Below are 18,462 nucleotides of genomic sequence, written 5' to 3'. Positions count from 1 at the left end.
GCCTTCCTGGACTATAAAAGGTAGCAAAGTGAATACTTGTCATTTAATGTTAACTGTAACACTAAGGAAATAGTCAATATTTCATGATTACTGTATAAATAGGACTAATTCCTAAGCTAAAAGTAAAAATTGGTCTTACCTATTGAGTTTCACATTATTTTTAACAAATGCTTTTAAAAGTGTAGGGAAAAATAAGTTTGCATGCATTTAATATAATTTTGTAGCATGTCCTTCTCTAAAACATTTTCCTTTTCATTATTTTATTATTTTCACTAAATTATTACCTTATTATTAATTTAATATTAATCATAGTTGTAGATCTTTGTATTTTAACTTAGATTAATTAAAAGTGATGTATTAGTCAATTCTAAAGTAAAAGATTTTTATGGTTATTACTTGGATTTGTAGTGTCACAAGTAATACTGTTTTGTTTATGCTCTCAAGACATGACACTATGTGGAAGAATGACCTTCAGTGCTTCTAGTTGAGATGTGCTCTGCTATAAACATCTGATGAGGAAAGATTATGCTGAGATTTTAACAAATTGACAACATCTTATCTTATAGCTGCACACATGCTTCTTGAAAGCAGGAAAGGCAATTTACCCTCCACTGTGACTATTTATTAGCTTTTTAATGGTCTTGGACTACTTCTGTATAAGAAACCATTAAATCATTGCAGAAAACAAAGAATGTGCACGGTGGGTGAGAGCATCTGTGTTGATAATTTCCGAGTAAATAAATATCACCTATTCAAACACGATTTTGAACACCTGTTCAAGAGCAATTTAAGCTAATGTTATATTCTTGGTCAGTTACTGTGTAAGCAGTTGTTGATGGAATGGATTACTGAGAAGGACAAAGCAGCAATTTCTAGTCACAACTACTCTCAAGTTTGAGGTAGGAATACTTAGAAATGGGCATCTAGATTTGATTCCCTAGAAATAAATTTTGTCTTTGAATAAAAAAATACAGCTTTGAGAAAAAACAGTTCACTAAAAATAGTAGGGTCTCCTGTTTTGTTTCAATAGGTGCAAAAACCCCTTCATAAAAAACCTGATATGGCAGTGTCACAGATGGAGTGGCTTCACTCATAAGAGAGAAGTAAAAATATGTTTATTGATGTAAAACAGCAATTTAACCAAGTTTGATAGTAAAAATGACAGTAGTTTAACAAGATTCAATGGCAAAGGTACCCTGGATTATTTATTATATAGAAAATAAGTCAGACAAAATTATCCAGGAGATGTCATCTTTTATTCAGGAAGGACACCCTTTAATTCTACAATTCTTCTCAAAGAGGAGTTGGGTGCAACTGATCTTCTACTAGTCTGAAACTTGTTCAGTGTTTAAGTCTAAAGGTTTATGGGTGTACAATCAATCAATTATATCAGTTAAAATTTCAAATTTTAGTATGCAATAAATCACTTACTAAGGATCTGTTGCAGCAAGGAGTGTCTCAAACTTGAGGAATAACCTTGAAAGGTGCCCCTATTAAGGGGGACATCCTGCTATGCAGTTGACTGTCATGCAAGAGAGCTCAAATGTTTATAGAGGAAGAGAACTGAATTACAGCCATACCTTCATGCTGCCCACAGAAGTTAATTTCTATCACACTTGGCTTGAGCCAGATGTTGACCAATGTTATTTGTGGGTAAGAAGAGGGGCGTCAGATTGGCTCTTGGCTATTGTGCTGTTATCTGTCTCTCTCACATAGGCTGTGAGTTGGTGCACCCATCACAACTGCTACTGGTGGTTATCACTTGAGCAGAGCTATGGGAAATAAAGGTCAGGTACTGGGGCAGCACTTTGTCACCCACAAGAAAAGGTTATTGAAATATATATAACCTACAGAAAAGTAGGTTAAAGTACACCATCTTTGAATAAAAAAATTTGCAATCAGGAAGATAAGCTTTATGCCTGAACCAGTGCTCATGGAAATCAGCAAAAGGGATGTAAAGGATTTGGTTTAAGTCCTTGTAAAACAAAGCTAAATTCTTACATTCTGATAGACTATGGAAGTACAAAGGAACTGAAGCAGATCACAGGATCTCATACAGTGCTTTTCTACTTTATTTGTATAACAGGCACAGGTGTCTTCTCATACAGGTGTTAAAATCAGTGATAGGAAGTGAATGTGAATACAGACCAAACCCCATGCAAAAGATTCAATAAATCTTTTTTGATCGGCTGGCAGATCTCTTGTGCTTCCTTTTGGATGGGACTAGTCAAGGTCTGACATGACCTCAGATTTTATTTGTTTTATTAATGTTTAATTTCTCTTAAAATGCACCATAATGATAATTCTCAAAATAATTTTTTTAAACCATGTGGATAGTAGACACTAGCTCCTTGGTAGCTAATCCTTGGGTTTTTTTCTGTGGTCTTAATGTTACATCTAACCATGTGAACATACTTTTTCAAAAATACTTCAATGAAATCTTCTCATTTTTCTGTCTTCAAGGTGATAGTTCCCAAGGCACCTTAAGGTCATAAGTGTCTGATTTTCACTGACTGCTAATTGCAGTTAAACAGCTGATTTCCCCCTCACAAAGTAGGCTGGGGAGAACTACCAGATTTTACTGAAAGTAACACCACAGATCACATATTTGAGTACTTTAATTTGTTAATTGCATTTAAAATTTCAACTGTGTCAAGTTCTTTTATAAACATCAAATACTTTTAGTCTTTATCTGTAACACATGCCATTTTATCTAATAAATTCTCTGCTGTTGCTATATCTAACATTTTAGCCAGCCTATTGACCTTTAATTCTGCTGTCCTCCCTTCTCCGTGCAATTGATTTTTTTGTCACGGGTGCTAATTTTATGACAGTGTATTGAAAATATTTCTGAAGGAAATATGAAGAAAATGTTAACTCTTCCAAAGGAAGCATTTCTTTCACAGTCAAAAGCTTTCAGGAGTGAGAAAAGAGGTGGTGACTGATTCAATGACTTCAGTAGTTCCTGACAGCTATGTGTTTCTGTGACTTATGGTGCTTCTGAAATTAGCTGATTCCTGCAACATTTCCATGAAGAAATACATACTGTCTTTCTAAGATCTGTTATGAACTTCAACCTACATTTAATTTTTAAATTGAAGGACATTATTAGTGTGATCATATTCAAAACTGGTATAGGATGTGCTCAGAAATCTTTAAGCAACTTATAGAAATCCACGTTCAGTTTGGATAGGCCAAAACCGGTTACAATTCAAAGATGTTTTTGTTTGCATTATGGACTCTATATATGTTTTTACAAATTCGCTTAGAAAGCTAAACTTAAAGTAAGTTGTAGGATGTGTGTGGACAACAATATGCTAAGTTTCATCCATCACATCCCAAATCTACATTAACATTCAAGCCATCCTTTTCTCTCTGGTACTCTACCAGAGAGCTATTTATTTTTCTTTCCTTCTTAATTTACTGTGTCATGCTTTCCCACTGGGTAGTTTCAATAATAATATATAACATATATTAGAAAATTAAATTTAACTTTCAAGGCAGGTTCCTCCAAAAGCTGAATGAGTCACATTGTTTAGGATACCTGTAGGATATCATTGTACTTAAGTGCTTGTGTTTTAGAAAACGTTTATTTGATATTTTTACTAGCATTAGGCTCATTTTTTAAATGAAAAATTTCAACTACATAGCTAAGAAAACTCAGAACTATTGGCTTCTCAAACTCCATTGCTTTCTGCCATATTCCCATACCTAATGCAGAAACAAGAATCCTTGCGGACAATGTCAAGAAGTAACTTTGCTACCTGGCACAAGAGATATGACACAATGGTAAATGAAGTCTTCATGCTGTGTAAATTTATCTTGAGCAGAGTTTTTACCATTTTCTTCATTTTTGTGCAGTAAATAAGGACAGTCAGGCTAGTATTTCACTAAAGAGAAGACAGCAGAAGAAAAAATAATTGACCAAATATGAATTATGCAAAGAGGTGAAATTTGGAATGAACTCTAGAAAAATGAAAAAGGAGAGAGGAGTGATAAAGAAAATTCACAATTTAGAAGTAGTATGAAGCACATTTTTTAATTGAAAGTCTTAGAAAAATATGTCTATTAATGTATTACTACCTATAATGATGACTAAACATACTTCGAGTAATTCAGGCATTTATGAGAAAAAAGAAAATAGTCTTTGAGTAAGGAATTAGTGGTTCTTTAAAGAAAATCACTGATGACAAAGGGCACATAATGAGATATTAGAAAATACATACATAAATAGATATATTAGTATACCTGAAAGAGCAAGTTAAAATTATTTTATTTAAAGAACTCCAAGTTGCATATGTGTAAGAATAATTGGATTGGAGAAAGCAAATGGAAATTTGAATAAATGCGGAGAATATACTCTATTTTGTTTTAGATTATGGGGACAGAAATAATTGATTTCTAGTTGTGTGTGTCTGTGTATTTTATCTGTACAAGATGAATTTCTGTTGTGGGTAAATTTGCAAAGAAACATCTAGGTTCAGCCTAAAACCAGAACTTTTACACTTAGTAGAGATTAATTGAAAGTAATTCTAATAATTTATTTTATATCCAGTTCTCTAGGACTACATGTAAATAAAAACTTTGGGGCTAAGTAATTTTATTCAGTATAAAGCAAAAAAAAAAAAAAAAATGGCTTGAATTTTGGTTGCTATATATCATTAACTTGTGCTGGAGCATCATTGTCATGCAGTACAAATTTGAATACCTTTTTATTTCCTCATCATAATTTCACACTGTAGTGCCAGAATGATAGACTCATAATGGGCTCCCTATAGACACATACAGAAATCATTTTGTCATGGTTATCTCACCTTGTAACAGCACCGAAAGCAGTTGGTCTCCATGGTCTTGCATTAAACTGTCACATCACTGTTAAAATCCTCTGTTTCAGGAAATGGTGACAGTACATCTTGAGTGCTGTGAAAAATAACGACTTCATTGCCCATACACAGTGGCTCTGTAAAACCAGATTACTCATTTATTTATATGGGAGGGGAAAACATTTTTCAGTAGTAAGTGATCGTAGCAATTAGCCATTTTCTTTGCTTGTTTATCTGCCTCAAATTGATCATACCAACATTTTACAACTCCAGTACTGAATTTTGAAGCATTTTTTTTTATTGTACTTTAGCTTGCCCTGATTTTCAAGCCATTTTAAATATACTCTAAATAGGATTTTTTACTCATGATTATTAAATTTCTCCTTTTAAATACAGCTCAGCTACTTCCTTCAGAGGACACTTAATTTTTTAAAATTTTTGGATATTAATTTTCCAATGGATTTTTTTTTCCCTCTTTTTATCCTGACCATAGTTGCACACCAGTTCACTGAAATCCTAGATGGAAGAGAAATTTATTATTCTGCTCCTGTAAGAGAAAAAATTGCACTGATTCAAATTCTTTGGCTCTAAGGTCAAATCTTTTTTTTATTTAATAAAAGCTCCCATTTTAATCATGCAACTAGAAAGCAGCATCTTTCTGTGCCAGAAAGGTGTTGCAATGAGCTGGACTATCTTTGACTACTTAGCAAACAAAATATATTAGGTATATTAATGACGCATCTAAGAATGCTAAAGATAAGTGTATTATCTAGTATGGTCCTTTCTCATTGTAAGCAAAGCAACATTCTGTGTCAAGAAAAGCCAAAATTTTTTGAGCCTATACAGATGACACATTTGGTGCCAATTCAGCCATGGTCTTGGGCAACAATGCATATGACTGTCCACAATGAATCTGGATAATGGGGTTTATTTAAGAACAATCCAGATAAGAGCTCTTACTGTAATTGGTTATCCCGCTTATACCCACCCTTTCAGTGCTTTGTCTGCATTGGTTTGATTTTGTGGGAAGCTCAGGCAGAAAGACATGCCGCTTCATGCTGAGCTGCTGCTCAAAGTTATCAGTCTTGAGCATTACCAAGCACAGTCCCTGTGCATACCCTACCTTCCTCCCCACCACAACCCCCACCTCTCTGATCTCCAGGCTCCTGCCACACTTCCAGGATCTTTCTTCCAGTCAAGATCTTCAACTTCTTTCTCACCACGCCTTTTCTCTTCAACACCACTTCTTGTTTGCAGGAGTGACTGTTGTTCAGCACCAACTCTCTCTGAAAGCTTGCGCTGCCCTCCCCTTCCCAGTTCTCTCAGTCTCAACATATGATTAAATGGATGATGCTCTCATGGCATCTTAAATAGATTCAAAAAATGAAAATTTTATTTTCAAAGTTTACAATATTATCAATATTTAAAATAAGGCCACACAATGATTGAAGATAAAATTTGCAGACTTCTGTTTTAGATGTTTACTCACACCCAAATCCCCAGTTATCTACTGTCTGCTAGCATTTATGATTTGAGCTTTTTTTCCCCCCTCTGATAGTCACACTAGGGATTTCTATTTTGATGAATGGTTACCAAATTTCAGGAGTGTCAATCCAACCAGTTTCACTGGGATTCATGCTCAGCAACTTTGCCTCTATAAATTATGGAAAATTAAGGAGATTCCATTATTTCTGTACATGGTAGAATTTATGCAGAATTTGCCAGCAAGAGGCAAAAATTATCATTCAACTTAGTTCAATCCTAAATGCTATGATCTATTTGTCCTTTAGATTTAAGGTTAATCTCTAGATTATTTCTAAACTTCTGTTTGGGTTTTTACTAGTGTGCAATTTTGACCTGAATTGTTTGCTTATAAGGACAGCAAATTTAAATATACTTAGGAATCTAAGGATATGTGAATTCATTAATGGACTGTTGAATTATTTAAAAGAAATTAACAAAGCTCCATGTCCCCTGAGATACTTATCTGGGAAAAAAAAAATGACATCTGTGTTGTGCATCTGCTGGGCAATGAGAATGTCACAGTTTCTTGCATAAGAATATTAGCCCCTTTTGACAGAACAGTTCTCATCTGGTTACTAGAGTCAAGATGTACTATTATTATTTCTAATACCATTTATCCATTCCATTTCTTTTACAGTGAATTGATCAAGAATATTTTATATTGATGTCAGTTTAAAATCTGTTAGAAAAATACAGTAAGACATCTCTACAAAAAAAAAAAAACCAACAAAAAAAAAACCAAAAAACCCCAAAGAAAAAAAAAAACAAACAAACAAAAAAAAAACAAACAAACAAAAAAAAAACAAACAAACAAAAAAAAAACAAACAAACAAAAAAAAAACAAACAAACAAAAAAAAAACAAACAAACAAAAAAAAAACAAACAAACAAAAAAAAAACAAACAAACAAAAAAAAAACAAACAAACAAAAAAAAAACAAACAAACAAAAAAAAAACAAACAAACAAAAAAAAAACAAACAAACAAAAAAAAAACAAAAAAAAAAAAAAAGGGGAAAAATGAGGAAAAGTTTTTTTTATAGGAATGGAAGAAACCACTCTGATACTTTTCATCTTTAAACAAATATTTAATGGGATTTTGGAAAATTAGAATATGTTGAAAGACAAGCTTGGGACATCTCCTGCTGTAGCATAAGTAAAATCAGCAAGCTTCAGCTTGCGCAGTTTTTTAGAAAATCATCCTTTCAGAGGACTTAGTTTTCTATTCAGGCTCACTGTATGTTGTGTGACTAGAATCTTCCACCTGCAAGTGTGTCTTAATTTTTCTCTGCAAGGACAAATCATACAGGTGTGTTGTTTTGTATTCTTTTGTTTTGTTTTGTTTTTAAATAATGGAACACCTGTACTGTCTGCTATATATTTGTTCTTAATTCCTGTTGAAATTTGTTTGGCTTCAACTGGCTGTCAAGAAAGCTTTATCTCCTGTACAAATAATTCTGACATTTGTACAAGATAATTTTAATGTGGCAGTTCTCTCCTTGTTCTGAAAATTTCTGTTTTGTTTTTTTTTTAATGTTAGGTTCAGACAACTGAAGGCTTAAAAAATAAAAATATGAGATGAAACCCTATTATAGATGCAGGGCAGTTTACAGAAGACAAGATAACTAAATTATGGATATCCTCCTTCTCTTCTTCACCCCGTGGAGATAGTAATGGCTTAACCTTGAATGGCCAGATGTAAAACAAATCATCTATATGCAGATTTAGAACACTGAAACATCTGGTAGATGAGATTTGTTCTTTAACTCTCCTAGATTAATCTAAGTCAGTGGAATTTCATAAAAGCATAACAGTTTGCTTTGTTGTATCTATTGCACAACTTTATTATTTCCTTCTTAATACTTGAATGCACCTAGTATGCATATACCCACAAACCATATTAAAAAAGTGATTAAGAATTCAATATGTGGAAAAGCCAGAATTAATGTTGCCAGTGTGATGTCCTGTACCATCTCTGTTCCTCTCTGTGTAAATACATTATTATCTGAAGCTGAACAATTTCTTTTTGCTTACATTATGTTGTTTCTATACATGTACTCCAATACTCCTACATGTCAGTTAAATATCAGAATACTGGGTGTGTTTCTGTTTAGAGGATTATTTAAGATTTTAGATTAAGTGGTAATAACTCCTTTTTCTGCTTTTTGCTGGATTATAGCAGTTGAGGAGGCTTCTTTATAATATTGAGTGCAGTGATAGTTCAATTATAAATCTAATCTTGATTTTTTGTCAATTCTTTTTAATCACATTCAGGCTACTAATATGTGATCTTAATACAAAGCTGGCATGTTATCTAATGAAAATTGTTGTGCAAGGAATTTTATATCCACTCTTTAAATGCTATCACAATTCATAGATGCAAATTTAAAAAGCTCATGAGAATGATGAGTACCTCTATAACAACCTCTAATGAATGTGTATACTGGTAGAATCTCTTTGTTGATAAGGTTTTCTACTATGTAATTTAAATTTGTTTGTGATGATATCACTTTTTACCTGTGATATTTATTCTTTAACTTAAATAGCTGTTCACATTTTTTGGTGATTTTTCTCATTGACAAAGTTAACAGAAACACTTGTATCTCCTTTCAGCCGACATTTTGCTACACCAGACAAACTAGAATTTCTGAGTCCTCTGTTCTGTGACAGGCTTTCTATTTCCCTGGCCATTCTACCAGCCTGTTTTACAGGCTTTGGATTTTGTTATGGAACCATAGAACAACCCAGTAGGAAAGGGACCCAGAAGATCCCTTTTGATTAGAAAGAGAGCCTTGGTGAGAGTTTCTAGCACCCTGCCCAATTGTCTTTTGAAAACCTCCAGTGATGGTAAATCTACCATGTCCCTTGGGAGGATGTTCCAGAAGGTTCTTTCTGTAAGACATGTCTTCCTTACATCTTCTTGAAAAAGCAGTGCTTTTCCCTGAGACCCTTCCTTTTCTTTTGCCAATATGCATTTGAAATAGAAAATACTGTGACATTTGTCTGCCTAAAATTCAACCAGCTCTGGGGACTGAGATGCTGTTTAACCTCAGAGAAGGTTTTTAATAAAGTAATGACCTTCCTTTGGAACAAAGCCACAAAAAAATGTGATCTCAACAAGCAGAGTTCACACATCATTACTTGAGGTTTAGACAGTTCAGTTTCCCAATGTGCCTTATTTTTCAATGCATAACCTGTGTGCAAGAGTTTCACATATAATCTACTTTAATAACTGGCTTAACTTGACATTTTAAGAGTTGAGACTTTAAAGACTGCAACATAAAATATTTTCAGTTTTATGCTTTCATCCTTGAAAAATGTCTAGGAGTCTTACCACTATGTAAAATTATTACTTTGAAGTAGAGTGTCTGCATTCAAGCCCTCAGATCATCCTAGACCACATTTGTACTGGTAAAATTTAGTAGAAGATAATAGAGCCATACAAAAGTTAGACATATGTTGTTTCATTTTTACAAACACAAGTATTATTAAAAATAAAATTTAATAGTAAAGATTTCTTTCCAGTAATGAATAAGGATTAGATCTAGTAGATTTAAGCATCCAGAGAGGATGTGTCCCACTTTTCTGACATATTGATAATGCAGATTTCCTTTTCTTTCATTGAGGACTTTCTGCTAAGAATGAGAATGTGGAATCATAGTTCTCAGCTGTCAAATATTAGAAACTTATTTATTTCATATTTCTGTTGAAAGAAATTATTTTTTAGATTTGGCCTAGAGTTTCTAGAATTTTTTATGACACACAGAAAATATTTTTCCTTATATATTATTTATTCCTTAATATTAGGCTACAGGAAAGAAAATAACATTGAGGCTTTTACATATGAAATGTGTTTATGAGTCAGATAACTGCATACATATTTTAAGATAATATCTACAACTCTATGAAAAATACTCTATTTTTGAAACAACATCATGTATGTAGAAGAGTCCTGCAAACAATGTTGCTTTCACAAAATTACTTCACAGTAAATATTATTACTTTACTTGACTGTTTATGTTTTATCTTACATTTACATTAGATAGGGAAACTATGACAGGTGCTAGTGGAAATAGGGATCTCATCCTCATCTGAGGAGGAAGTCCAAATAAAGAGCTATAAAGCTTGAAAGCTGAAAATATTTACTGCAGTGTGTGTTGACTAAAAATAATGAAATTATATCCTTAGTAAATAATTATGATATGTTTTGCCAGTTCTGACCCCAGAAACTCTGAATTATGAATTCCTTCCTTGAAATAATTGAAGCAACATATTTAATACTTCTAATTAATCTTTCAGATGTGTTTTACCCTTGCATTTTCAGTGTAGGGAAAGTTGTGCAACAGCTGCATCACCTATTATATTCTCTGGTGATAGTTATTTGCCACTCAGTGAAGGCGATAACAAAATATTTTTGGAGAACATAATTTGTTTACCTACTATTTATACTAATAGAAACTAACTATTGCTCATGATAAACTTCCAATTAGTTATGATGTGATGTGACAAGATAAAAAAAGTACTGTACTATCCTATACAGTACTGTACTATTCTATACATGTATATGTATATTAGATAATTTTATATTATTTTTAAGGGGGACTCTAGATTAAACCACAAATAATATCAATATATTTTTACATAAAAGATTCCCATAAATGCTTTCTCAACTGTTTGAAAGAATATATATATAGGACACAAGCCTTTTTATTTGACAACATGGAAATATTTTTTCAGGAGTAGGTATCTCTGATATCTCTTATCATTGGCTAATGGAGAGAGGAGCTGGATGGGTGAAGGAATGGAATTTTTTCCTTGTTCATAGAGCACTTTTTTTTTTTTTTTTTTTTTTTTTTTTTTTTTTTTTTTTTTTTGGCTCTGCCAAAGTCATCTTATGAGATCAGAGGGTAGAGCACAAAGGTTTGGAGCACTCATACAAAGAAATTTATTTTCATATTTTCAAATGTATGGAACTGTTAACTTGTACCATATCAAAAATGCATAAATATTTATATTTTAACTGACTAATTTATTTTATATTGTTGTCTAACTTAATGTTGTTATATCATAAGTAATTTAGTAAGAATACATGGATTATAATGTAGCTATAGCATTCCTCAATTCATTCTTGATTTAAAAATAATACAAATAAAGCTTATTTTCCCTCATGTTCTTTTAGCTCATTATGTGTATTATTTAATATTTGTGAAAGAAGTGTCTTTTGTTGGTGTGTTGATCAGCAATAAATAAACATAATCAAAGTACATTATTATATTATATTAATTATACTATACGATATTAATTATATTATATTATATTATATTATATTATATTATATTATATATTAATAATTCTACATCAGCAGAAACAATTTAAGAAAAATACAAACTACATTTAAATTGTTTTCTGTCTGAAGGACATAGTCTGATAAAAATGTGACAAAAAGAAATAAAGTTTTATCAATTTGTTTTCCTTTCAGCTCTTTCAGAGTGGATAATTCACATTGTATGCAACAAATTCTATTAAAAGCACGTTCTATTTATACCTTTTATTTCCTCCCTTCCAATCCATAAGTTTGTAAAACAGCAATGAAATAAACTAAACTATGTAAATGAAAAGTTTTATAAATTAACTTCTGCTACCTGCAGCTCTGCCTTTGCCCCTGTGATGTTTCCCCTTGCCTGCTAGTCCTGCTGTAAATGCTCAGAATGTCAGGTGCAGCTGCTGGATATTTCCATTGCTCCCAGGAAAGGGTGACCCGGTCAGGACTCCTCACAGGGAGGTGTTGCAACATCACTGCCAGACCTGCTGAGAGCTGGGAGCTCTTGAGTCACTTCTCAGATTTTGCACTCTTTCACATGGTAGGATCTAAATGAGGGCATTTTTCTGATCCTGAAGTGTCAGCAGTGGTTCCTAAAACATTTTAACACTATCAACAAGACCTAAAAAAAGGCTAAGTATTTATTTCAAAAATGTCCTAATATGCTTCCCAGTAGCTCCTTTAAGAAGCTCTCTACCAGAGAGTATTACTGTTTTCAAAAAATAATTTATGAATAGGCATAAAGGCTAAAAACAAATCAGCTTGAAAAAAGGGTTTTTTTTTTCAATTTTTAAGTATGAGGGTGCTCTTCTCTGTCCTTCTGTACTTGCTAATTTTCTGTCCTTATAATGAAAAAAAACCCAAAAACCAACAAATCTTATTAAGGCCAGATTTCAGGGAGTTAAGTTTCCAATCTCTATTAATTTCCAGCTAGGGAGCTAGTTCTCAGTTACAGGTGTTAGATGGTAGCATCTTCAAAAGAACATAACTTCTAGAAAAAATCCTAACTTGTTAAAACTTTAAAAAATCATCTGTAACAGCTAAATTAAAGTAGGTTGTAAGCTATGCTGAACCACTTTTGTTTTCATAAAGGTCATAATGCTCTGAACCACTGACAAAAGAAATGTTTCCTGAAGTTTTTTAAAACACTCACATGCAAACCAGATTTTTACACTTATTTTCTTCTTCTCTGAATTTTACATTTTAAGCGTATAAAGTACAAGCTCATTTCATTTATGTCATAATTTTCTAACCCCCCCATCCCCACAAATCTTCTTCGATATTATCACCAAAAGAAATTAAAATCTATAGGTCTCGATTCACATTATATGCTCCTTAGAATAATTTTTCATTATAGTTCAGATTAAATCTTGCCATTTAGCTGCTATTTATGAAAATACCAATTCATCTTGTCTTCATCTAGCACTTGGGTAACTCTGCCCTGTTTCCCTACAATGAAAGCTAATTAATATTTTTTTTTGCTTTGTAGATCAACTAAACAATTTCTATCCCTGTGTTCCTCTCCTGACAGGACCCCCTTGCAACCCCCACTGCTGGTGCTGCAGCACCTGTGCCCTGTACAGTGTCTCAAAGTACCTGCAAGAAATGCAAAAACTGAGTTACTCTTTCCTTATGCAAGTTTGTCTTCAGATTTTTGTTTTAATGATGTACGCTTTCTGTCTTTTAGGAACAAACCCAACAGCCTTATGTACCATAGCTGAGCTGTGCATTTTACATGTCCTGAGGCCTGACTTGCACAGCACATCTTTACTATGCCTCAGTATATTTGTCCTCTGTATTTTGCTACTCTCCACAGCAATAAGGACAACACAGTGGATAGAATATAATTGATGTGTTATTTCTCATATTGATGTGGCAAAATTTAAGAAAAGGTATTGAGCAACCTGGTTTAGTGGAAAGTATCCCTGGCCCTGGCAGAGGGCTTGGAACTAGTTAATCTTTAAGGTCAGTCCAACCCAAAGCATTCTGGGATTATATCACAAAAATACTAAAATTACTGTAATACAAGAAAAACACTTGAAAATCGCTATCTTGTTTTCTTAGAGCTATGAATGTCTTCTTGCATTCTGGAAGCATTTCCTACTTCATTTTTTGCTTCATTCCATCAAGATGCATTTGTAATATCGAATAAGAAATGAATAAAATTTAACTTTAATCTAAGTCAGAAACTCTGACTTAAAGTTTGCTTTTCCAGGGGAATATGGATTGTAAGATATCTGGGTTTTGGTTAAAGAACAACATTTGAAATACATGTTTCATGCTAATAGCGTACATAATGACAAAGAAAATCAAAGCTTATCTTACTTCATTTGCAGGTTTTTCAGGCCAGTACTGTGAAACAGAAATGAACGAGTGTGATTCAGCTCCCTGCTTGAATGGTGCTGTTTGTCAGAATGATGTCAACAGCTATGATTGCTTTTGCCCTGAAGGTAAATTATTCAAAATAATTTATTTTCATTATCTTTGACAATTTTCAAAACTGCCTGCAGTTTGCAAAACATCTTCTTGACAGGCTTCAAGTCATCATTAAAACTTCCTTTCTATGAAAGTCGTTCATTTTCCAAAGTCCTGTTGGCATCTTTGTCCACCAAGTCAATGTATCTACCAAAACAGCCATGATCGTTAAGATTGGAGACAAATTAAGAATGGAGACAGGTATACTCCTAAATGCTACCTTTTTTCAGACAGAACATAGTGATTTTAGCAAAGTTTGAAGCAGTAGAGAAAACACAAATGAGCAGTACATATATTCCTTCAAAAACATCATCAATAAGCTTACAAAAAGTATTTTTACCTTCATTATTTATATGCATATTTCTCACTGATCATAGCAAGCTACAATGCTCACAATGACTTTAATAGGCCATCACTAAAAAAGTCTATTAGAACTTTCACAGAGAAAAATAATATGATTTGCAACAACTGTGGTCTGTTTCTTTAAAAATGCGCACTGCTCTTTATTATCAATACTGTATGAAAATATAGCAATTGCAGTAAAAAATTAATCAAAGAAAACAAAAATGTTTTAAAGCACTTGAAATTACAGTTTCTTCCTGAAATGCTTTCACAAATGGGTTCCTTACAAATATTTTTAAATGTGTTTTTATAGAAAAATAAAGCCGAGGTTATAATTTATAACTTATTACATTCTATGTTTAATTGGTTTTTTATTTTAATCTTCAAATTCTACTATTTTCCATATATGGACTCATGGTAGCTGATTTCATAGCTGACAATAGTTCAGGTATGTATGTATTAATACAGGCGTTCCAGTGGTGACAACTTCAGAAACTCATCACAAGAGATGAAATTATCACAAATAATTCTCATAAGTACAGCCTCTGTCATTAGTTAGCTTAAATTAGAAGCCAAAACAGATATTGGAAGGTAGCTGGAAATTAACCTTGGAAAAGATAATTTTGCTGTTTAAGCCTGCCTGACCAGCTCATACAAAAATAAATCTTGACATCCACATTGCTAATTTTGTGGCCTACATGTTACCTGTGAGACATGGGTCTGATTAAACTTTAAATGCAAATAAGAGCTGTTATTTTATACATTATTAATGAATTAAGGGCAATTCTAAAGTTTTATGACTTAAGGATCAGTGGAAATTGGTTCCATGGTCAGTTTGAGAAATTATAAGAATATAGCTTGCGCTAAGGGTACCGATAGCTTAGCATTAGTCATGGTCTTCCTGCAGCCATGGCCTGTGACAGCACTAATGACACTCATTTTGTAGCATGACCATGAATTAGAATACAAGAGCATGAAAAGTCAGATATTGGAGAGGAGATTTTCTAGCAATTTCAGCTACAAAAAAACCCACTGTTGAACCTCTGAGTTTGCTAAAAGTCCTTATGACACAAGAAACTGGGGTTCTTTATTCTGGAGAAAAGGAGGCTCAGGGGAACTCCACCGCTCTCTACAACTGCCTGAAAGGAGGTTTTATTGTGGTGGGGGTCTATCTCTCCTGCCATGTCTCTAGTGAAAGAATAAGAGGAAATGGCCCTAAATTATGTCAGGGGAGGTTCAGATTAGATATTATTAGCTAAGAAAAAAATCACTGAAAGAGTGGTTAGACACTGGAATAATTTCCCAGGGAGATTTGAAGTCACCATCTCTGGAAGAGTGAGAGAGGTGTCTGGATGTGTCACTTGGGGAGATGGTTCAGGGGTGGTGTGGTGGTGCTGGGTTGTCAGTTGGACTGGATGATCTGGAAAGCCTCTTGCAGCCTTGATAATTCTGGAGTTCTCTAAAACAAATAATAAAAAAAGTAGAAAAGCAACTATTTGAGAATCGATTTTAAGAGAGATTTTAAGAGTTGTTTTTTATCTTGACAGCAGATATCCAAATCCCCACTTCATTTCATCTGTAATGTTGTCAAAATAGCAACAGATACATACTTGATAAGATCTTAAGTCTTAATGAACATACTGAATCATAAATTTGTGCTTTCACTTATTGAGTCTTTTTAAAGTATATTTGACAGGAAAAAAATTGCATTTTCCTATTAATGACAGTGGAGAAAAAACTTTTAAAATGAGAATCCGTAAGGATTCAAGATCATTTTTTACAAGAGTAAATTGAAAACAAGGGACCTAAAGACATTGCTTTAGAAAAACAAGGCACAGATATAGCTGAATAATGCATAGCTCTTTGGTTTTATTTCCAAGGATTTGAAGGCCTGAACTGTGAAATCAACTTTGATGAGTGCACTTATGGTTTCTGTAAAAGCAATTCGACTTGTTTAGACCTGGTTGCAGACTACAGCTGTGCTTGTCCTCCAGGATTCACTGGTAAGATTTCTTTTAACTTGGAAAATAAGTTAAATAGTTAAACTATTAGTTTTCTTTCCTGAAATTAATTGCACTTTGTTTCAGCATTAAAAAATAAAATCAACTCAGGGTTCTGTGCGATTGATAATCTGTTTTAATTTCCCTCCTAATATGATAAAAATGAAAGCAGTGTGTGTATGGAAAGCAAAACTGTGTTTTGCATAGAAGAAAAAAATTGTTCAAAACCACCTAGTCTGTGAAACATAGGTGAGCAGGTAGTTGGTGCTATTTTTCTCAGACTTTATCACAGCCACACTTGATTGAGATGGTAACAGGAACACAATTTTAGAAAGATTACACTTTATTCTCTTTAACAAAGGTGCCATCAGATCCTTATGATAAATTCTTGTAAGTTGCACAATTATTTCCATGTCTAATAGGTTTAAGAAAATAGCTCTTGCATCGCGGAGAGTCTTCAAGGTTCTATTTTCTGCCAGAAGCAGCTAACAGGATCATGGGGAAATCAATAAAACTGTCTCCAAAAATATGCCACCTAAAAATCAATGTCAGGCACTGAACGCTGACTTTCAGCTGCCGATTTCAGAGATGCAAATGGAGCAGCATTAGGCATAAGCAGTAACAGGAAAACAAGCAGTGGCAGTCTAAGAAATCATACACAGTTAATGGATCTTGTAATAAAAAGCCAAACAAGTTTGTCCAAAGAGCTCAAAATGAGTGGGGACCAGTGGAGAGGAAAGGAAAAAAAAAATGGAAGAGAACTATTAAGGAGAAATTAAAAGTTAAAGAAGTAGAACAGTGAAGGATGAGGAGGAAAATTAAGTTAGTTGTAAATATTTCAGGTTGTTAGTACCACCACTGACGTTCAGTTTAGAAATTCTTCATTCATATTTTGTCAATGGTTAAAAGCAGGAAGACGGGACAAAAGGAATCTAAGACAATATAGAGACATCTGGAATCTGTGGAAGTAACAGTAGTTGCAATTGCCACTGACTTCTGTGAGTTTTCATGCAAAAGTATTTTTATATTATTCAGAATTACAAAACTGAGATGTGATATATTTCCTGTAACATCTTATGCTCCTTTCTACATTGGTAACTGGCTTTGCTGTCATGAGTTTGCATAGTATGTCTATTTTGCATCAGTTTGGAAAATAACAGAGGTGATTACAAAGTATTTGTTCCTATAGATAGAAGAACTTTAATGCAAAAAATTTAAAATAAGAAGTTTACAAAACTTTCTCCTGTACTGCTAGAATCAAAACAGAGAATGTCTAACTTTTCTACAGTAGGTTGATAACAGTCAGTTTGTACTGGGTAATGCAGGGAAAGCTGGTCATTTGGAAAAACAGCAACACTATTTTGGGATGTGTTGGAGTCCATATTATAGAACCAGAACTACAAATTAATGTGTGTGTGTCACTAAGGAAGCCTGGGACAGAGTATGTGTTCCTTAGGAGGAACACTTTATCCTATATTCTGGATATACATGCATCATACTGATGCAAACAGTTTGCCAGTAACATCCTTGTTCATTCCAAGACAAACAGGATTCAGGATCTGTCAACAGTAAAAAAGTTACAAGTGAGTTTATAAGTAGATTTTAATGAAGTTTACCTTTAGCATTTTAACTGGTCAGGTACAAAATTGTCTTAGGCCTGGTTGTTTGCTTATTTTCCTGTTTACTATCTGTGTGAGGTGGCAACAGTTCTGATTAGGATCACATGCCTCATGCACTAAAGCTGTGATGGAAAGGCAGCATTGGACAGGAGGGCCTCCATGAAGGGCCTTGGATGAATCCCCCTTGAACCAGGCTGTGGTGCTGCACATGCAGCCATGTGGTGGGTCTTTGTCCTTCCCTGAGAACAGAGGTGGGGACAGGCAGTGCAACATGTGCAACAGGGAGCAGGGCTGGATGGAGGAAGCAACTCTCTCCTGCTGAGGAAAGACAGAAGGACAGGAACACCCAATCATCTGAGAGG

The 18,462-nt window shown here is 33.6% G+C and overlaps 1 protein-coding gene across 1 annotated transcript in view; it reads left to right on the top strand.

Annotated features, from left to right (window-relative positions):
* Nucleotides 1-18,462, top strand: part of EYS (eyes shut homolog) — a 610,207-nt gene that overhangs the window by 70,336 nt on the left and 521,409 nt on the right. Inside the window, exon 4 of the mRNA XM_041477332.1 lies at nucleotides 16,362-16,484. Coding sequence (XP_041333266.1) covers nucleotides 16,362-16,484 — 123 coding nt within the window. The remainder of the gene's footprint in view (nucleotides 1-16,361; nucleotides 16,485-18,462) is intronic.

Source organism: Pyrgilauda ruficollis, unplaced genomic scaffold, assembly GCF_017590135.1.
Source record: "Pyrgilauda ruficollis isolate IOZ18807 unplaced genomic scaffold, ASM1759013v1 scaffold40, whole genome shotgun sequence".
Taxonomy (NCBI): Eukaryota; Metazoa; Chordata; class Aves; order Passeriformes; family Passeridae; genus Pyrgilauda; species Pyrgilauda ruficollis.
This window is presented reverse-complemented; position numbering and strand designations above follow the sequence as displayed.